Source organism: Budorcas taxicolor, chromosome 2, assembly GCF_023091745.1.
Source record: "Budorcas taxicolor isolate Tak-1 chromosome 2, Takin1.1, whole genome shotgun sequence".
In the NCBI taxonomy this organism is placed as follows: Eukaryota; Metazoa; Chordata; class Mammalia; order Artiodactyla; family Bovidae; genus Budorcas; species Budorcas taxicolor.
This window is the reverse complement of record NC_068911.1, coordinates 1,186,287-1,206,750: the sequence shown is the minus strand read 5'-3', so window position 1 is coordinate 1,206,750 and position 20,464 is coordinate 1,186,287. Positions and strand designations below refer to the sequence as shown.

Sequence of the window (20,464 nt, the reverse complement as noted above, 5' to 3'; positions counted from 1 at the left end):
AAGGGGGTCCCTGCACCCTGAGTGCACAGAGGGGCAGGGCAGCCCCTCACCCTTGGGGCCGGGCCAGGGCGTGCCCCCAGAGCAGAGCTGGGCCCAGCCTGGGGCCCTCTGCTGGGGCGCCCGACCGGCTGTCCCGCCCTGGGGCCCTGGGCTCAGGGTGAGGCTCTCACAGATGCGCGCACCCCAGCTCACGCACCGTCTCCTGGTGCTGGCGTGGGGGCACAGCTGGCCCCCCGGAGCCGAAGGTCTCCCCGCCCCCAGCAGCCCCTGCCCCCCGCCTGGGGCTTTTGGCCACAGGGTGGGCATTGAGCCCCCCCAGGAGACTGTGCTGAGAGGCTGTTTCCAGGACGAGGGAAGGGCTGGGCGAGTGACTTGCTGACCCACTGAAGCGCAGACACCCAGATGGACCGGAAGTGGTCATCAGTTATACCCAGAGGTGCTGCAGGGTGCCGGCTCCCCTGAACAGCCGCACACGCACTCGGCCCCACTTCCTGCTCTGGCAGCTTCAGGGGGCTGGGGCAGTCACTCTGCTGATCCCTGAGGCCTTAGATTGCTGTTCAGAGTCACCCCCAGAATTCTCCCCCCAGGGTCTGAACCCTTCCTTAAATCACTTGATTGGAGCGCCTTTCTGGGCCCTCCAGGGATGCCCTGCTGCCGCCTGGAGGGTTTGAAGCCTTTTGCAGGGCAGAGGGCAGACAGGCACGCACCCGGCCAGCGGGTGACTCGAGCGCCTGTGCTGTGGGCCCTGGGGCAGGAGTGGCCGGTGCCTCTTCACCCACACGGAGGGGCACTCTGCAGGCAGCCTGTGTGCTCACAGGCTGCAGTGTGGAGGCTTCCGGCTGAGATGCCCCTGCCTCCAACTTACTCGAAACCATCTCCCTGTCCCGGTGCTGCCGGGGACCCCAGGCAGGAGGAGGCAGGAGCCGTCTGCCCCCGAGAGGAGGACGGGCTTCCTCGCGGCCTGGCCGCTGGGCGGGGGCCCCTGTGGACGCCGGCCGGTGGACGCTCCCGGCACCCGCCTGCTCTGAACCAGGAAGGTGGTCCTGGGAGACCCGGGCCGGCCGCCTGCTGCTGTGCGACCTCAGCCCGCTTATGCCTCCCTGGGCTTCGTTCCTGTGGGACTGGGCTGGCGGCGGGGCCTCAGCCTGGCAGCGTGGCCAGCTGTGGCCAGCGAGGGTGAGGAGGCTGTGGACCCCAGGACCCCAGCGGCCGAGCTGCGTCCCGAGTGGGTTTGAGGGTCTGGGGTAGGCTGGAACGCACCTGCGGATGCTCCTCCAGGCCCAGCCGCTGGATGCCCGTCCGGGCGGACGCGGGAGCTGCTGGCCCCTCAGGCCCAGCCTTCCTGCTTCTCTGTCTTTTGGGATGGGGCTGGGGCTGTCAACACACACACAGCACCTTCCTTGGGTGTGACTGTCGGAGGGTGAAGGGAGCCCTTTTGAGTGCGGACGACGTGGCCACCGTCACCCTGAGACTCCAGGGCGGGCGTGATGGAGCCGCAGGGCCGTGAGTTCCGCTGGGCCGGGTCCCGCAGGGAGGCCGGGGCGGGCGCCGGGGCGGGGGTGCCGGGAGGGAGCCGTGGCTCTCACCCTGCCCTGTGCCCAGGCCCCCACCTCGTCCCCGCCCCGGCGCACGAGGGTTCCTGCTCAGAGGACCTGGGCTCCCCGCGAGGGCCCCAGTGCGCCTGGTCCTCATGCCCCCGGGCCTGTTGGCCTTCCATCCCGGCTTCCTCATTCCCTGCGGGGGCTGTGCTTTGGCTCAGAGGGCGTGCTCCTGGGAGGGGGTGGGCACAGTAGCTGTGCCGGGTGGGCCGGGCCCCGGGTGCAGCCTGCTCAGGGCCCTGGGCAGGCGCTTTCCTGGGTCCTCGGTGGCAGCCAGGTGACGCTCGCGGGGAGCGCCCCTGCAGATAACGTGTTCTCCATGGTCCCACGAGCTGGTGGACAGCAGTCGTGGGCAGGGCTCTTCTGTCAGGAGCCCCGGCTCTGGAGGGCATCGGGGGCTCCCTGACACGCAGCGTTCCCTCCCACCGCTCCCTGGGAGGCTCGGAGCTGGGGGCCTGGCGTTCTCCCTCCCCAAGCCCGCTGTGTTGGCGCTGGGGTCCCCATGCGCCCAGGGGCCCAGGACCTCGGAAGCCTGGTCCTGTCCACGGGTCGCGGTGGGGGCCTTGGGGTGGGGCATGTCCCTGTACCCCCCTCCCAGCACCCGCCGGGGCCAGCGGGTGGTCATGGAGGCCTGGGGGCCACAGCTGAGTGGGGCCTGGCAGCACAGGGGCTGTGGCCGGGCCACCACCCTCTGGCTGGAGAATCCCCTGGGGTTCCACCCAGAGAACTGACGTGGTGTCTGTGGGCCCTGCAGGCAGGGGTGCAGTTGGGGGATGTGGGCAGTGGACAGGAAGCGGGTGTGGGGAGGATGGGCCTGCTTACGGCTCTTCTGAGCTGGCTGAGGCCTTGGGTCCAGGCCACCCCTGCGCCAGCTCTGCTTGGGACCCCCCGACGTGCAGGGGTGAGGCTGGGGCGGGGCTCCCGCTGGCCTCAGAGAGCCAGGCCCTGTCCCTGGGCTGGGTACCCCCCCGACAACCCGCTGCCCTGGCTACAACAGGAGCCCCTTCCTGCAGCCGCTGCCTGTCAGTGGCCAGAGGCCCCTATCAGGGGTCAGGGTTTGGCCGTGCCCCAGCCCCCAGCGGAGAGTCTGCAGAGGCCGGGTTGAGGGCCCTCGTGGAGACGTGGCAGTCTTCCTCCTGAACCTGTCTGTTCCGTGTCCCGCCTGCTCTGAGGGTGGGCGGAGCCCCGGCTCCCGGCTTCCAGTCTCTCCCCTGAGGCCCTCAGCGGGAAGCTAGCATGACGGGGGGTTCCTGGGACAATGGGGGGCTAGTCCTTTGTGGGGGTGGCCGGGACCCCTGCTCGGGGCCCTCAGACCCCGTGAAACTGGTGTCCTGTCCCCCTCGCATGGCTCCAGCAAGGAAGCGAAGCCCAGGAAGGGGGGTGGGCGTGCAGGCCTGTGGGCCGGGGTCCAGTACCCCCGTCTCAGGGGAGACCCCCCTGACGGCTGGCCTCGTCTTGCAGATCCTGACTGGGCCTCGTACACCCTGGGGGTGTTCATCTGTCTGAGCTGCTCTGGGATTCACCGGAACATCCCCCACGTCAGCAAGGTCAAGTCCGTGCGCCTGGACACCTGGGAGGACGTGCAAGTGGAGGTATGGCCAGGCCGGGGGGGCCGGTGGGGGGGTGCCTGCCCGCTGCCAGGCAGCCTCAGACCCAGCTGGGGGCTGGGGCGTGCCTGCCCACTACCACGCGGCCTCAGACCCAGCCAGGGGGGTGCCTGCCCGCTGCCACGCAGCCTCAGACCCAGCCCGCAGCCCAGCCCGCGCAGGCCCCTGCCTGCCCGGTGCCCCGGGAACCCACGCGGGCCCCTTGTGGTCAGGCGTCGTGGGTAACTCACACAGAGTCGCAGAAGGTAACAGGAGCCAAGCCTTGGCCTGCTGTCTGCCCACAGAGTCCTGGGCCCACCCCGGCCTCCGTGCCAACTCAGAGTCCACACGTACCCTAGCGAGGCCGCCCCGTGCACGCGGACACACACCATGTGGCTGGAAGCACCCCCACCCTAGGGCCAGACGGGAGGGCGAGGCCACCTTGACACAAGCCCGCAGCGCGCGCACCTCGTGAGGAGTGGGGGACAGGGAGGTCCCGGGGAGGCTGGGCTGGGCTGGGGGTGAGGAGCGAGCGGGGTCCGGGGTGAGGGGCTCCAGCCTCTTCTGCTCTCTGCTCCTTGCTCCCTCGTGACCTCGAGGGGCCGGTGGGGCTGAGCCTGCAAGGCGCTGGTGAGTCCTGGGCCGGAGGCCATGAGCCAGGCTGGCTCCTGGGAGGCCCAGGGTGCGGAGAGCCGGGCACAGGGCACCCTGGTCTGTGCGTTCTGTTTGACGTTTCTCCCTGAACTTTGTTTTTCTGTAGCACGTGCTTTAAAGAAGCTTTATTGGCTCACACGTTGTGACTCCCTTTCAGGGACACTTCAGCGGTTTCCGGCACGCTCACTGAGTCGTGCGGTCGTCCCCATCACCAGCTTTCGAACATTCCCATCACCTCAGATGGAGCCCGGCCCTCCGCTCCAGCCCGCCCCAGGCCTGAGCCCCGCACGTGTGCTTCCCCTTTCTGAGGCCGGTGACACCCACCGTGCGGCTGGACCCCGGTTGTGTTGGCGTGCACAGCTCCGGGAGTGCGGGGCCCCTGCTGAGGCTCGCTGTGCTCACGGGGTGTGTGTGTGGGGGTCCTTCCCAGACAGCCCCTGGGCCAACGGATGGCCCCACGGACGCATCGTCCCGCCGGGGCAGCAAGGCGGCCTCCATTCCTGGAGGGGAAGTCGAAAGGCTCTGACTGTAACTTCAAGGATTCTGCCAGGCTTCCCCTCCTGGCCATGCCCGCAGGCCTCTGCCTGGCAGTCTCACTCAGGCCCTTCCCTGCCCTTCCCCGCCTTGGGGGCTGTTGTAGAACCAGGTGTGACCTCCAGGCCCTGGGCTGGGCTGCCTGCTGTCACCAGCGTGGGTTGCTTCCGTTTTGTGGGGGTTTCACAGAGGCGGGTTCGCTGCCCTCAGAGACAGTAGGTGAAGACGTTTCTCGGAGGTTGTCCTGACTTTGCTCGTGGTGGTTTTCATGGTGGAAACTTGCAGGTTTTGCAGCGATCAAGTCTACCAGCCTTGCCTTCTGTGGTTCCAGGGTTTGCAGCACACTGAGACGGGCCTGCGTCGCCCTCGACTATTTTTACTCAGAGCAGCCTGATCTGTGTTGCTCACACACCACACCCCTCACCCTTCCAGAGTCTACGGTTTGGTGGTTTTCATGAATTCTCAGGGCTGTGTGACCACCGCCATGATCTAATTTGAGAAGGTTTTCATATCCTCAAATGAGCCCGCACCCACTGGGGCCCCTCGCGGCCCCCGCCCCGGCCCTGCCGAGAGGGGCCCTGCCTCCCCGCGGTGGGTCTGTCTGTCTGGGTGCTTCGTGCTGGTGGACTCCCCCGTGTGGTTCCAGACCGTCTCTCTCCTCTCGCTGAGCATCGATCTCTAGATCACCCCTGCTGTCGGGGTGTCGGCACTTTTCGTCACGGCGAGGTCACGCGGTCGCGTGGGGACCACAGCTTGTCCGCCCCTCACCAGCCGCACACCTGGCTTGCCCCGTTTTCCCAGGCCTTCTGAGCAGCGGGGTTCAGGGCAGTGCTGTGCCCTCCGCTCTCTGGGAGGGCGCGGCGCTGCCAGGCCTCGGGGTGACCGCCTGATAACTGAGGGTCGGCGGGCTCTGCCCACCACAGCGGCCTGGCCCGCTGGGAGCTCGCGAGGACAGCAGCCCCTCCGCGTCTCGTCTCGTCCGGCCTCCTCCTCCTCGCGGCGTGCGGGGCGTCTCCTTGTGGTGTCGGCCCCACCTCCCTGGGGAAGAGTGACGCTGAGCGCTGGTCCGCGCGCTGCTTGGCCATTTGTGTATCTTCTTTGGAGCAATGTTCATTCAGGTCCTTTGCCCACTTTAAAAATGGGTTGTCTTATTACTACTAAGTTAGGAGATTTTATTACTAAGAGCGCTTTATATATTCTGGACACAAAATTCCTTTCAGATTTAGTACTTGCCAGTAATTCTTCTCATTCTGTGGGTTGTATTTTAACTTTCATTTTGAAATGATATTTTTAAAATGAAAAGGTATGGTTTATATTTTTAAGGAGCTATCTATAATTTTTTAAATCATTGAGGGACGATTCACATAAAATCCATTTTAAAGTGAACACAGTGGGACATGTGTATGCTGGAATATTACGTGGCCATAAAAGAGAATAAAATCACGCCGTTTACAGCTGCATCGATGACCCGCGAGGTTATCCTACCAAGCAAAGTAAGATAAAGACAGATACCACATGATGCCACTTACATGCGGGATCTAAAACACGACACAGCTGAAGCTGTCTACGAAACCGCAGGGAACTCCCGGGCATGGAGGACAGGCTGCGGCTCCAGAGGGAGTGGGGAAGGGCTGGGGGTCCAGGGTCAACACGTGCAAACTAGAACCGCAGGATGGATAAACAAGGTCCTGCCGTGCAGCTCGGGCGCTCTGTTCAGCAACGGGAGAGTACAGATGCGGGTACCTCTGCACCTTACCGCTACATCAGAAGTCTGCAGCGCTGTAAGTCAACCAGACCTCCGTAAAATAAGTGTTTAGAAAGTGAATAGTCCAGAGGCAGGAACGCGCAGCGGGGAAAGGAGAGTCTCCTCTGTGAAAGGTGCTGGGAGAGCTGGACGGCCCGCACAGCGTGTCACACCGTGTACAAGAGTGAGTCAAAATGAATCAAAGACCTAAATGTTTAAGACCCCAGACCATACAGCCCGTGGGAGCAAGCACAAGCCCGTGGCCGTATTGTTCTGGGTCTGCCTCCTCAGGCAGGGCTACAGAAGCAAAAATAAACATGCGGCTGCAGCAAATGAAAGCACTTTAGCACAAAAAGGAAACCATCAGCAGGATGCAAAGGCCACCTTCTGGATGGCAGAGTGTTTGTAGACGACACGCGTGTTAAGGGTCATTGCACAAAATGTACAGAGAACTCACACAACTCAGTATCAAAAAGAAAAAACAGACGATCCAATTAAAAACGGGCGGAGGACCTGAGCAGACGCTTCTCTGGAGAAGACACACGGTTGTCAGCCAGCAGGTGTGTGAAAGACGCTCAGCGTCACCACAGAGATCCAAACTGCACCGAGGCGCCGCCTCACGGTGCGCAGCGTGGCCTTCGTTAAGAGTCTGCGGATAACGGGCTCTCCTGGCCGCCCGGCGGTGAAGACCCCACGCCTCTCGGGCAGGGGCCGTGGGTTCCATCCCCGGTAGGGGAACTACTGAGATCCCCCGTGCCACGGGGCCAAAGAAAAAGATTCTACGAATAACACATGTGGAGAAAAGAGTGCCTTCTGCAGCAGGCGGCAATGTGAACTGGTGCGGCCACCGTAGGGGGCAGCGTGGAGCTTCCTCAGAAAACGAAAGAGACCCACCGCCAGCAGCCCCGCCAGAAGCAGGGCTCCCCGGGCGGCTCAGGCGGCAAAGAGCACGCCCGCAGCGCTTCATTCCTGGGTCGGGAAGGTCCCCTGCAGGAGGGAACAGCTGCCCACTCCAGGATTGTGGCCTGGAGACTTCCATGCACAGGGGAGCCTGGGGGGTACAATCCCACTAGAACATTTTTAATCTAAAGGGTCTCTGTGCTCGCATGTCCCTGCAGCGTGAGCTGTAACAGCCGAGGTGTGGAGCGTCTGAGGGCGGCCTGATGGGCAGCTGTGTTTATACGGTGGAATATTCCGGAGCCAGAAGAGCGGCAGGTTACAGTCCGCGACAACAGGGGCGGGCCTGGAGGGTCTCACGCTGAGAGAAATCTGCCAGACACAGAAGGACAAGCAAGTCCGATCTCACTCCCACATGGACTCTGAAAGAGACCGACACAGATGACGCATGGGGGACAGACAGGTAGCTGCCGGAGGGCGGGCGTGGGGCAGCAGGAGACGCAGGTGCAGGAGACTGAGGCAGCGACTCAGCCCCAGGACAGACAGGTCACGGCTGTAACGGCAGCACGTGGTCCCCAGCCCCGTAACCGGCGTCTCACGCCTGAAACCAGCTCTGTACGTCAGCCTCCCAGCAGCGAAAAGCAGATAAAGCACGTTCAGAGCCCAGCTCAGCCGTCGTCCTCAGCTCAGGGGAGACCCCTCCCTGAGACCCCCCAGGCGGCTCTCCTGTCTGGATTCGCCCGCCTGGGACATGTCGCGCCAACGCGGTCCTCGGCTGTCTCGGGACCTGGCCATCTGCTTCTGCGGAGCCTTGCGTTTTAGGGTTCACATGCCTTTTCCCTTTCCTAATGGTGCCCTTGGAAGCACAGAAGCTTTCAGCTCCGGTGACGTTCCGTTCATTTTGTTCCCTTTCGTCCCTTGTGGTTTTGCTTACCTCTAAGAAGCCGTGGGCTCATCTGAGAGCTTTAAGAGACCCGAGAGAAACCCAAGGGCGTCCCTGGGGCGCAGCTGGTAGAGAACGGCCTGCAGTGCGGGAGACCCTGGGTCGACCCCTGGGTCGGGACGATCCCCTGGAGAAGGGACGGGCTACCCACTCCAGTATTTTGGCCTGGAGAATTCCATGGACTGCACAGTCCACGGGGTCGCACAGAGTCGGACACGACTGAGCGACTTGCACGCGTCACACACACACTAAGAAACCACTCCCAGCCCCCAGTCCTGAAGATTTCCTTCCGTGTTTTCCTTGCATCATGTTTTAAATCACCCTGCGATTTTCATCTTGTTTTAAGCTGTGCCGAGTGGTCTCCAAGGTCTTAGTTCCCTGACTAGGGATCAAACTGCCCCCTCCGCCGGAAGCTGGACTGCCCGGGAATTCCCTTCGTCTGCTGTTTTGATTGCTTAACTCTGGAAATGTCAGCCTCTCATGAAGTTGGAGTTTTGTTTTGCTGAAAGGCAAACCCCCTTTTCTCCAGTGGTTTCTGGGTTCTCATTGGTTATCAACCCCCATCGGTCTGAGACGTCACCACCGTGGTGCACCAGCTCGTCCGGCTCAACGTGTAGATACTGGTACTAAAGACCATGGGTCTGCTTCTGGACCTTTGAGGTTTTCTTGTCGGCGCTGTTTGACTCAGTAGCTTTATAACAGGCTTTAATATCTGCTAGGAAGCATCTTCTCACAATTTTCTTCTGCTTGCTAACTTTAAAATGAACTTTAGAATCATTCTAGCTCTTGAAAATTCTATTCCTGGTTTTCTTTTTTGAGAATTGCTAAAAGTAGACCCACATGAGGAGACGGCGTGTCTGCTCAGCGTCGCTCTGCTCCCCGGGGCGCGCGGAGGCCTCTCTGTGGAGCCCGAGGGCCCTCACCCCGCTGGCCCTTAGCGACGACGTCCGGCTGCTGTACTCAGCCGGCCTCCTCTCCCGTCAGGCCTCTGACCAGGCGGGTGCTCTGTATGGAGGAGCCTCCGCTTTGAGGGTCCCACGTCGTTCCCCACCTTCGCTGAAGGGTCCATCGTCTGTGGCTCTTGCTGGTCATCCTTCGCACCCTCGGCCGGACGGTCCTCGGTGCCCTGACTCAGAGGGCGGGCTTGGAGCCCCGGGGACCTGCGCCACCCCCAGCCCTTGAGGCCGCGCGGGAAGCCCCCCTGCCCCTGACACCAGGGGCCTCGCCTCCGGCTCACCCAGCTCGCCCCACCTCAGGGGCTTTGCTCATGCTATTTCCGTGCCTAGACACCCCGCACACCGGCTGCTCCAAAGGCCCCTGTCGCCCCCACCCCGCAGGGCACCCTGTCTGCGCCCCGCAGGCGCGTTCTCTGCAGCCCGGCTGCCTCACAGGATGTGGGCTTCCGGGCCGGTCTGGCCTCCGTGCCCCGGGACCCGTGGGGTCAGACGTGGGGCGGGGGCCTCCCTCCCGAGGGGCCCTTTCTGGAGGGCCGGGGCCCCGGCACCTGCGGGGAAGGGCAGTGCCCCAGCCCGGGTCAGCTGTGGGGCGGGGCCCTGACGCTGTCTCTCTTGCAGTTCATGGCCTCCCGCGGCAATGCCATCGCCAGAGCCACGTTCGAGTCCAAAGTGCCCCCCTTCTACTACCGGCCCTCGGCCTCCGACTGCCAGTGAGTACACAGGGCCTGTCCGCGCTGCTGCTCTGCGCCGGCCCGTGTCGGGAGCCCTGTCCAGGCGCCTCCCGCTTGGTTTTGGTTTCCGGTGTGGCGGCGGTGGCGGGCAGGGCGGGGACAGCTGGCCTGGGCTCCCGGGCCGTGCAGGTCCCTGGGGGAGCCTCAGCCTGGGTCCAGGGGTCCTTGTGGCACCCCGGCCATCTGGGGGGCTTGCTGGGCGGCTGCTCCTGCATGCAGCGCACCTGGCTCGGTGCCCAGGGCATGGACGCGGGGAGGGTCAGGGGCATGGCCCCACACGATCCCGGTCACCGACCTCTCTGAGCCTCAGGGGCCCTGTGGGCACCCCTGGGTTCCGAAAGGTTCCGGGGGTCAGGGGAGGTGCTTGGGGTGAGGTTGGGACCCCAGCCCCTGGGAGAGGCCCCCATGTCGGGCTCAGCACCAGCTTGGAGAGGAAGGCCCTGTGAGGAGGCCCCTCCTGGACTGTCCCTCGCTTGGGACGGACGGCGGGGCCGCAGCCTGCCCTCCTCCCAGGCCCTCCCCATCTGGCTCCACCCCCAGGCGACACCTCCTCTGTTTGCTCAGCACTGTTGCCCCCGACTCACTTGTTGAACCCCACACCCCGGGGGCCCTGCCCACACCTGGACCCGGGCTGCACGCGGGGCTCGTGTGTGCCTAGCTCTGCGCAGGTTGGGGCTGGGAGGCGAGGGGGCTGCTGGCTGCCCCAGCAGGGTTGGGAGCGGTGACCCACCTGGGAGGCGGGCCAGCTCAGACCCCGCTTGACAGGTGGGGAGCCGGGGGCTGACCTCATTCTGCACGCCGCGTCCAGCCCTTCAAGCGCTCGTGTGCAGGCCCCTTGCCCGGCCCCGCCCCGCCTGGCATCCCCACCTGGCCACTCTGCCCAGCTGTGAATCTGCAGGTCAGCAGTTCTTCTGCGGTCAGCCCACCTGCACGCACGGCTGGGTCCCCACCGCCTGAGCCGGCGCCGTGGACAGACTCCCACGGGCCTGGTTCCTACGAGGTGCCCCGGCAGGGCTGTGTGGTCAGGGCCTCTCGGCTGACCCAGCGGCCCCAGCGGGAGGGTGCTCTGAATCCCAGTGGGCCCCACTTTCCAGAAACCTCTACTGGGTGAGGGCTCACAGGAGCCGAGCCCACTCCATTCCCCAGACTCAGGTGCCTGGGTCTGCCGGCAGCGGTGGGGTCCTGGGAGAGGCCCCTCACCGGGCTGGTATCAACAAGGGAACCTGACCAGGCAGCCATGAGACCAGGAGGGTGTGGGGGCTGACAACCGAGCTCACCATGGAGGCCGTGCAGCGGTAGAGGGCGCGTGGATGCCCGTGTTTGGTGTGGAATCCCTTGCAGGGGTGGACAGGGCGCGTGGATGCCCGTGTTTGGTGTGGAGTGCACCTCTAGCTATACCCACTTAGTGCAGCGGCTGCGGCAGCCTCCCACAGGCAAAGGCTCTGGGGTGCTGTTGGGATGAAATAGGTGGTGAGTCAGGAGGCCAGAGTCTGGGCCGAGTGGGGTCTCTTGACCCGGGGCCCTCCCCGCCCCCTGCCGTCTGGGTAAAGGGAGGGTCAGGTCCCAGGGATGCGGTCAGTTTCAGCAGCAGGCCAGTGACCCAGGGCGGCCGGGGACCCGGCTCCCTTCCCGTGCCCCTGGTGCCTGACCTCGGGCTGGGGGGAGGTCAGGCCAGCCCCATTTGGCCTGTTGGAAGCCGGCCCCTCCTGCTTCCCGCGTGAGTGGGGTGGGCTGGGCCCCCCTGCTCCTGGCAGCCATGGCCGGGCTGCCCCCTCGGTGGGCGAGCCTGGCCCGCCTGCTCGTCCGAAGTTCCCCCGGGCCGCTCTGGCCAGGCGTCGCCCAGCGCGTGCCCTCTCTCCTCAGACTCCTCCGGGAGCAGTGGATTCGGGCCAAGTACGAGCGGCAGGAGTTTGCCCACCCCGAGCGGCAGGAACCCTACTCTGCAGGTGAGGCTGCCCCCGCCCCCCAGAGCTGGAGCAGGGCCCCAAGGAACCTGGGCGGCCGCTTCAGGGTCTGGGCCCGTGTCCCTCCACCAGCCCTCAGCACTGGCTGGCTGACCTGGCCACAAGGGCCCTACAGCTGCTCACAGCTCCGCCCTGAACCCTGCCTGCGGGTGGCCCTCTCGGCCCTTGGCGGCTGTGCCTTTGGCCCTGCAGGGCGGGCGGGGCTGTCCGCAGGGGCGTGGACAGGCCTAGGGCCCAGGTGGGCCTGGAGAGGGTGGGCCAGGCCCCGGGGGCTCGGTCAGCACAGGGCTGCTGCTGCTGCGGTGATCAGACGCGGGCAACAGGGGACCAGCCCCCGTACCGTCTGTCGGCCGAGGGGCTCTGCGTATGCCCCTCTCCTACCTGGCAGGCGGTTGCAGGACTGGGCTGTGGCCTTGATTCAGTTGCCATCCACCCCTGAGAGCCGTGAGCTCGTGGGCCCAGCTCCCTGTTCAGCCCCAGGACTCACACTTGTCCTGCCTGAGGCCCCGGGACACTCACCCCACAGCCTGTCTCCCGTCTCCCAGGAATGAGCACCTCAGGGGTCTGGAACATGTGCGCGTGGCCTCAGCTCAGAGGCAGGGTGTCATCTGTTCCTGCATCAGGACCTCTGGCTGTGGGGGTCCAACCCAGCGGGCGTCAGGCAGACAGGAGGGTGGGCTCGAGTGGCGCTGGCTCCAGGCCCAGCCTGACCCTGGGCCTCAGTCAGCGGTCAGGGCCCTGAGGATGCGGCCCGCTTCCCCTGGTTCCACCTTGGGTGGCAGCCGCCCGCGGAGGAGGCTTCACTGCAGCAGCTCCAGACTCCCTGCCTTGGCTGGAAGCACCCTCGGCTCCCACTTCCCCCGGGTGCCGCGAAGAGCTGCTGGGCACGGTGTGGGCCTCACAGGGGACAGCTCCCACCAGGCGTCAGCTCCTCTGCGGGAGGCCACCCCCTTTTCTCCGAGCACTCGGGCCCAGGTAGGGAGGCCCTGGCCTTGGCTGCGTCTCTGCCCCCGGCTCGGGGCAGTGACCCCTGGCCAGGCTTTCTTCTCTTTGCTTCAAAGCCAGCACCTCCCAGAGTGTAAATGCCGCCACCTCGAGCCTGAGGATCCAAGCCTGTGGTCCCCCAACCCCCTCACCCAGTGGAGCTCTGGGTGCCCTGAGACTCTCAGGGAGTGTCCCGGGTGTGCAGGACCCCATGGGAGCCCTCTGCAAGGGCCCTTGGGGCAAAGCCCCCCTCAGGGTACCGTGGGGAGGTGCCCTGGGGACCCAGAGGTGCCCAGCACTGCTCTGAGTGCGGCCCTGAGTGGCCTGTCTCGTGGTCACGGCGGGGCTGCCCCTTCCCCGCCTGCCTCCCCAGGCCTCCTGGGGAGAGGGTGGTGGCCCGGGGCACGGCTCCCCACAGCTGCCCACCTGGCTGGCCGGAGACCCCGAGACTGGAGCCCTGCCCGCGCTGTACTGCAAGGAGGGGGCTAGGCCCCAAGCCCCGAGTCTCCTGCCCCCCGGCCCCCACTGCACCTCCCCGTGCCCCTGTCTCTCCCCAGCCCTCGCCTCCCGGCAGTCCAGGGCGGTAGGGCAGCTGCCCCGGCCGGTCGTCCTCCTCAAGGCGCAGCCCTTGCGAGGAGCGCCGGGGTTCCCGGGGCCTTTCCCACGCATGGGAATCCGACACAGCCACAGCCACCAGGAAGGGGGCCCGCGGCCCAGAGGGAGGGCGCCCGCGGCCCAGAGGGAGGGCGCGCAGGCTGAGCCGGGCAGCCTGAGCAGCCTGCAGCGGGTGGATGCCGCACATTCCAGGATCCAGGGACCCGAGCGCAAGGGGCGGGGGCATCATCCCGCCCAGAAGCCACTGTAGACGAGGTGCCCGTGAGGGTCACTTCCCAGGTCAGGGTCGGCATGCCCGGGGGCGCCCATGTGCCCCCGTCAGGCAGGGACCCCCAGCGTGAGGCTGTGGCGGGGACCGCAGGCGCCAGCCCGGCTCGACGGCTCTGCTGTGGCGGCGGGCGAGGCAGTGGGTGCCCCGCGCTGCCCTTGGCCAAGGTCGGGTGTGGGAGGCGCTCGCCCTGAGGTGATGCAGCAGGAACCCCGCCCACAGGCCCCTCGGCCAGCTGACCCCAGGTCCCGGCCGCTCCTGGCTCTGTCCCCAGCCCGTCCCCGCCTGCACCGAGCCTCAAAGGCCGCCTTTCACAGGCAACAGGGCCCCTGTTGTCCCGAGGGCCGCCTGTCACAGCACACCCGGCCGCACAGGTCCCAGCCCCTCAGAGCCCGGGGGCCCCAGGGCCTCGTGGGACGTGTGTGTTGAGCTTGATGAGAAGCTGCCCACTGCTTGTCCCCTCGGGGGACGGTCAACAGGGGAGCTGGCTCCCGTGTGTCGTCCCCGGGGTGGGCAGCACTGGAGCCTGGAGCCCCTGCCGTGTCCTGGCCGCTCCACGCAGGGCTTCCCGAGCAGAGGTGGCTGCTGAGCGGGGGGCAGCCTGGGTTCTCCAGCGGCCCCACGTGGGGCGTGCAGCTGGCACTCAGTAGATGCTGAGTGAACCCTGTGGCCTCTGCCCCAGCACTGGCCAGTCTTTTGGGAGCAAACGGTCATGCTGCACGCAGCCGGGCCCCTGGTATGGGCTGCGGGTGGGCGCTGCTCGGGGCCCCTGGGCTGGGCTTGCTGGCGGGTGGGTGGCCGGGGGCCCAGCTTGGAGCCCAGGGCGTGCTGGGTGGCGGTGCCCACAGCAGGGACTGGGCTGCTGCGTCCTGCATCACGGGGAGAGCGTGGCTCGGCCGCGGGCTTCAACTGTGGCCTAAGAGCCGCCCATCCCCCGGGGGCATCGGAGGCTGGCGGGTGCCCACCTGGAAACACCACGGCCAGGCCACACACCCGAAACCAGGCCTCCTGGCGGCTCGCCGTTGGGCCGGCCGCGGCGGGTCAGCGGGGTCGGGGTGACGGGCTGGAGCTCCATCCTGGCCACAGCAGGGGCGCCCCAGCCCAGGCCGGCCGAGGCGCTGCTGCCCCCTGCTGGGCCCGGCCGGCAGCTGCGCGCTCACTGGCCAGCGGCCTCGGACAGGACTGCTGCCCGCCTCAGCCGCGTCCTCAGCAGGTGGGCGGCCGCAGGACGGCCCCGGAGGCCCGTGTGGGGCCACGAGACCGCTGAGTGCGTGCCTGGCCGGCCGTGTCTGGTGCGGACAGGGTGCTGGCAGGGACCATCCTCGCAGAAGAGCTGTTCCTTGGGCACTGCTCTCTCTAGCTGACTCAGGGTCGGGGAAGCCGGCCAGGGGTCTTCCGGCCTTGCCCTGGCGGGGCGCTCGTTTAGTCAGCACACGTGCCAGGCTTGAGCTGGGGGCGTGGTGGTGGCCTTGTCCTCCAGCACACACACGGGCACCGGTGCTGTGTGCAGGGCACGGGGCTGGGCCTGTCCCAGGCTCCGAGGCGTGGGGCGTGGGCGGAGGCCCCACCTGGCCTGTCGCACTGCAGACTCAGGGGGCCAGTGGCCGCCTTTTTATGGCCGTCTGGAGCGCAGAGAAACGCCCCGTGTCCATGGTGTCTGGGGCGGGCGGTGGGCAGGGAGCTGGAGGCTCCGGGGTCAGCACCTCGCCACGGCGTCCCTACTGGGACAGCTACAGCCTGCGGTCACCTCCAGCAGGGGGCAGCACCAGGCACGGCCGGCTCAGAGGGCCAGCGGGGGGCCCTGCCCTGTGACACTCACACGGGGCCCAGAGCAGGCAAAGGGGAAAGAAAGGGCAAGAGGGGTCAGGGCGGACGCGGCCCCTGTTGTCCATCTCCCCTGCCCGCCGCTGCAGCCCTGACCGCAGTCTGTACCTTCAAGCCACATGACAGAGCCCGGGCCCGGAGGTCAGGGCCGGCTCCCCGGTTCCCGGCCGAGGCTGTCACGGCGCCGTGTGTCCGAGCTCGCCTCCCACCTCCCTCCCCGTCCCCGTCTCTCTGGGCCCGTGGTGCTCTCGCATCTGGGTGTTTGGCCGCTGCCAGCCCCAGGCCTGCAGAGCCCGTGGGCGCCACGTGCCTCCCGCCCACCCAGCGAAAGGAAGGGGGAGGCCCGGGGTCCAGAGACGCTCAGGAGCCCCCCACCCCCACCCCCGGGGGGGCAGGCCCCCGCCCAGGAGTACGACCACCCGGTCCCCCCATCGGGGCGGCTGTCCAACCATGCCCTCCCCCCAGGGTACCGAGAAGGCTTTCTCTGGAAGCGCGGCCGCGACAATGGGCAGTTCCTAAGCCGAAAGTTCGTGCTGACGGAGCGTGAGGGGGCCCTGAAGTACTTCAACAGGAGTGATGTGAGTGGGTTCGGGGGCCGGCCCTCCGCGCTCTCCTGGGAAACACACTGCTCCCCCCTGGGGACCCTCCGCCCGCCGCTGGTCGCAGCCACTCCCTCTGGTGTGGGTGACGCTGGGGGCACTCCTAGGCCCTCGAGGGACAGGGAACTGCCACTCTGAGGCAGTCAGGGGCCCCTGGGCAGTGTGTGGAGGGGCTGGCTGGCCCTGCCCGAGGGCACCGGGGCATCCGCAGCCCCACGGCAGGGAGAGGGGAGAGGTCAGGCTGGCAGGGTGGGGAGCAGGAAGGGGCACCTGGCCTAGCGTGGGGTGGGCCACAGGGCCCCCCTCGCACCTCCTGGGAAGGCGCAGTTCCCTTGGACGGGGAAGCCCAGGCCCAGCAAGTGTAGGGAACTTGCTCAGAGCCGCATGGCACGCACGTGTGGGGCCAGCATGCACAGCCCGCCATGTCTGCCTGCTGCTGAGGCCCAGCCCTGCTCCCCAGGCCAAGGAGCCCAAGGCCGTCATGAAGATCGAGCATCTGAACGCCACTTTCCAGCCGGCCAAGATCGGCCATCCGCACGGCCTGCAGGTCACCCACCTGAAGGACAACAGCACCCGGAACGTCTTCGTCTACCACGAGGACGGGAAGGTGGGCGCACGGCTGGGCCCTGTGGTGGAGGGGACCGAGGAGCCCCTCGAGGAGGGGGTGGCAGCTGGCGGCTGCGTCCCCACCCGGCGAGGCTGGGCCTCCGAGCAGACCCTCGGGCCTGGCCTCGGCGTGTCACTCTGGCGTGACCTCCGAGTGCTCGGCCGTGCTGCGGGTTGTCCGCGGCGCGCAATCTTCGGATGCTCTGCTGCTGCTGCTGAGTCGCTCGGTCGTGCCTCTCGGTGACCCCATGCACTGCAGCCCACCAGGCTCCTCCGTCCATGGGATTTTCCAGGCGAGAGCACTGGAGTGGGGTGCCGTCGCCTTCTCCACTTTGAGGCTCAGTGTGTTTAAATAGCCAGGCTCCCCTTCGGCTGTGTGTGCCTTTGGGGTCACAGTCAAGAAGTCTCTGCCAAGTCACGTCGTGGCCCCGTGTTTTTCTCGTAAACTTTACTGCTCGGGGACTCACGTTTCAGCCCTTGATGCATCTGTGCTTGAGTAAGGGTCCAGCCTCATTCTCTGAAAGGTGGACATTCAGTGTTCCCAGCACCGTTTGTTTAAAGGACTGTCTTCTCCCAACGACCAGTCTTGACACTGTTACGGAAATCACTGACCGCCAGCATTTGCTCCTGGGTCCCCTGTTCTAGCCCATCCTGGGTTCCGTGTTTTTGGTTTTAGTTTTACTGAACTATAGTGGCCTTACAGTGTCAGCATCTTCGGACTCTTTCTCACGTTCCCATCCGCTACGGTCTGTCACCGGGGGCGGAATAAGGCTCCCTGAGCTGCACAGGCCTGCCCTTACCCTCCTTACCCTCCTGCCTCTGCACGGCCCCGCCTCCCAGCTCACCCTTCCCACCCCCTCCTCCTCCTCGGCAACCACGGGTCTGTTCTCTGTGAGCCTGTTTCATGAAAGCTCATTTCTGTCATAGTTTAGATTCCACGTGTAAGTGATTTCAGATGGTATTTGTCTTCTCCTGACTTACTCTCTGGACGCATCCACAGAGCTGCAGATGGCATTCGTTTCGTTCAAAAATGGCTGATATTTGTGTGTGCACACAAACCTTCCCCCACGCGTCTGCCCGTGGGCGCGCAGGCGGCCTGTGTGTCTTCAAGCGCACCTGCTTGAGTCAGTCTTCTCTACTGCTCCCAGGAGTGGGGCCGCAGGTCACATGGTCATTCTGGGCTCTCTGAGGAACTTCCGCACTTGTCCACGCGGCTGCGCCGGTTCACACTCACACCAGTGAAGGTGGCCCCTCTTGCCCACAGCCCCTCCAGCGTCTGTTCTCTGCAACCGTTCGACGGCGGCCGTTCTGTGTGAGGTGGCTCGTGGTGGTTTTGGTTTGCGTCTCTCTGATTGCTGGTGATGTTGAACGTCTTCCCATGTGCCTGCTGGCCACCTGTGTGTTTTCTTTAGAGAAACGTCTATTTAAGTCTTCTGCCCGTGTTTTGACGGGGCTGTTTTTGTGTCAGAGTCATATGAGCTGTTCGTAGATATTTGGGAATTAAAGCCTCATCAGTTGCATTGGCTGGAGATATTTCCCCCCAGTCTGCAGCCTGCCTCTTCATTTTGTTCAGTTTCCTTTCCTCTGGCATTTGATTAGGGCCCACTGATTATTTGTTTCAAGTGCCTTGCGAGACTGACCTATGAAGTCTGGTGCGGCTGGTGAGAGCAGGCTGTGCGCGGGTCTATAAACAGATGCGCCTCCTTGGGCCAGCGTCCGGCCATAAAAACAGCCGCGTCTGGGGAAAGGCCCGGCACACGGAGCAGCGGGGCTGAGGGGCAGCGCGGCCGCAGCCCGCCGCCCAGGCCTGCTCTGGGGCCGGCCGCGGGCGGCCTGCGGGCCAGGCGGGCGGGGCTGGGCGCGTGGCGGCCCCGCGGCGCGGCCCTCACCCCGCCTCTGCCCCCAGGAGATGGTGGACTGGTTCAACGCGCTGCGCGCCGCCCGCTTCCACTACCTGCAGGTGGCCTTCCCGGGGGCCAGCGACGCCGACGTGAGTGGCTGCGGCTCCCCGTGGCGCGGGGGGGACGTGTGCCCTCGGCCGGGACTTGCGGCTGGGGGCCGACCGAGGGCCACGCGGCCCCCAGAGACCCCGGCCGCCAAGGGGCCTGAAGTCCCTGGAGGCCACGGGGTTTTGTTCCAGGGGGTCTCGCTGTCACTGTGGACGGGGAAGGCAGGCAGGGGCGGGGCGAGGGGCAGGGCGGGGCGTGGCAAGAAGGGCGGGGGCGGAGCGAGGGGCAGAGCGAGGGGCGTGGCGAGGGGGGCAGAGCGAGGGGCAGGGCGGGGCGTGGCAAGAAGGGCGGGGGCGGAGCGAGGGGCAGAGCGAGGGGCGTGGCGAGGGGGGCAGAGCGAGGGGCAGGGCGGGGCGTGGCAAGAAGGGCGGGGGCGGAGCGAGGGGCAGAGCGAGGGGCGTGGCGAGGGGGGCAGAGCGAGGGGCAGGGCGGGGCGTGGCAAGATGGGCGGGGGCGGAGCGAGGGGCGGAGCGAGGGGCGGGGGGCGGGGGGCGGGGGGCGGGTTGGGAGGCCCCCCAGGCCCACGCCACGCGGTTCCGCCCCAGCTGGTGCCGAAGCTGTCCAGGAACTACCTTCAGGAGGGCTACATGGAGAAGACCGGGCCCAAGGTGGGTCTGACCCAGCGCCCTGGACGCCTAGGCCTCACAGCGAGGCCCCATCCCCGTCACCCGGGGCTGGGCGGGACAGGGTCGGGGGTAAACAGTGCCGGCAACTGCTCATGTGTTTTGTGAGCGTGGGCTCCACTGACCCCGCTCCTGGGGCTTTGGGTCCGGCCTGGTCAGCTGCGAACCCTGCCTCCCGCCCTCGGCCTCCCCGACACGCCCCTGTGCACCCGGGGTCCCCGCCACAGGGTGGGGCGGGCAGGCACGGGGCCCAGCCTCCGGGACCAGATGGGGCCCCTGGGGAGGCGCCGCCTCGGGCCGACCTGCGCTCTCACCCCCCAGCAGACAGAAGGCTTCCGCAAGCGCTGGTTTACCATGGACGACCGCAGGCTCATGTACTTCAAGGACCCGCTGGTAAGGCCGGACACGCCCCGGGCCCCTGAGGCATGGGCTGTGCCCTCCCGTCACTGCAAGGCCCGGGCGGTCTGCTCGGTGAGCTGGGGGGCGGGGCTGCACGCAGCTGAATGACTCCGGCGGGAGCAGCCGCCCCGTGCAGCACCCCCGGTACCCCCCCAGGACGCCTTCGCCCGCGGAGAAGTCTTCATCGGCAGCAGAGACAGCGGCTACACGGTGCTAGACGGGCTCCCACCGTCCACCCAGGGCCACCACTGGCCACATGGGATCACCATCGTCACGCCAGAGCGCCGGTTCCTGCTGGCCTGCGAGACGGAATCGGAGCAGCGGGCGTGGATGGAGGCGCTCCGGAAGGTGGTGGACAGGCCCATGCTGCCCCAGGAGTACGCAGGTGAGGCGGAGGGGGGGGGCTGGCTGGCCGAGGGGGAAGCCCGGCGACCCCGGGCAGCTGTGACCCGGCGGGGCCCTGTCCTTCTGCAGTGGAAGCCCACTTCAAGCACAAGCCCTAGCATGAGGAGGTCCCGGAGGCCCGAGGACCCTGGACTGCCCGGACGTGGCTGCAGGAGGCCGCGGCCAACGGGGCCCGAGCTTCAGCCACGAGCACCCGTGTCTCTGGAACCCCTTCGTGGGCTGGCCCAGCCTGACCCCACCACGCTGCTGCCCACCCCCCACGGGACACCCACAGCACCCCCACCGACCTCTGCCCGCCAGACCCGCGTTCCTCTGAGGACCAGCCCCCAGCTGCCACTGCCCACCTGATCGGGAAGCCCCTCCCACCAGGAAGCTGGGCTGTGGGGACAGAGCCAGCCTGCATGCCCCCCTCCTAACACATATTTATTGAAACCTGCCGTGTCGGTCCTGGGGTCCTGGGGGCCAGAGCGGCAGACATGGATCCCATCCTCAGGGAGCTGACCCACGGATGTGTGGGTCTGGGGG

At 66.4% G+C, this 20,464-nt stretch overlaps 1 protein-coding gene across 1 annotated transcript in view; it reads left to right on the top strand.

The window, feature by feature from the left end:
* ADAP1 (ArfGAP with dual PH domains 1) overlaps window positions 1-20,136 on the top strand; it is a 32,389-nt gene extending 12,253 nt beyond the window's left edge. The window contains exons 2-11 of the mRNA XM_052662722.1: window positions 3,060-3,190; window positions 9,531-9,622; window positions 11,507-11,589; window positions 15,764-15,876; window positions 16,358-16,504; window positions 18,410-18,493; window positions 19,058-19,120; window positions 19,457-19,528; window positions 19,691-19,919; window positions 20,009-20,136. Of these exons, the coding sequence (XP_052518682.1) occupies window positions 3,060-3,190; window positions 9,531-9,622; window positions 11,507-11,589; window positions 15,764-15,876; window positions 16,358-16,504; window positions 18,410-18,493; window positions 19,058-19,120; window positions 19,457-19,528; window positions 19,691-19,919; window positions 20,009-20,037 (1,043 nt within the window). The 3' untranslated portion in view covers window positions 20,038-20,136. The remainder of the gene's footprint in view (window positions 1-3,059; window positions 3,191-9,530; window positions 9,623-11,506; window positions 11,590-15,763; window positions 15,877-16,357; window positions 16,505-18,409; window positions 18,494-19,057; window positions 19,121-19,456; window positions 19,529-19,690; window positions 19,920-20,008) is intronic.
* Window positions 20,137-20,464: the final 328 nt, after the last annotated feature.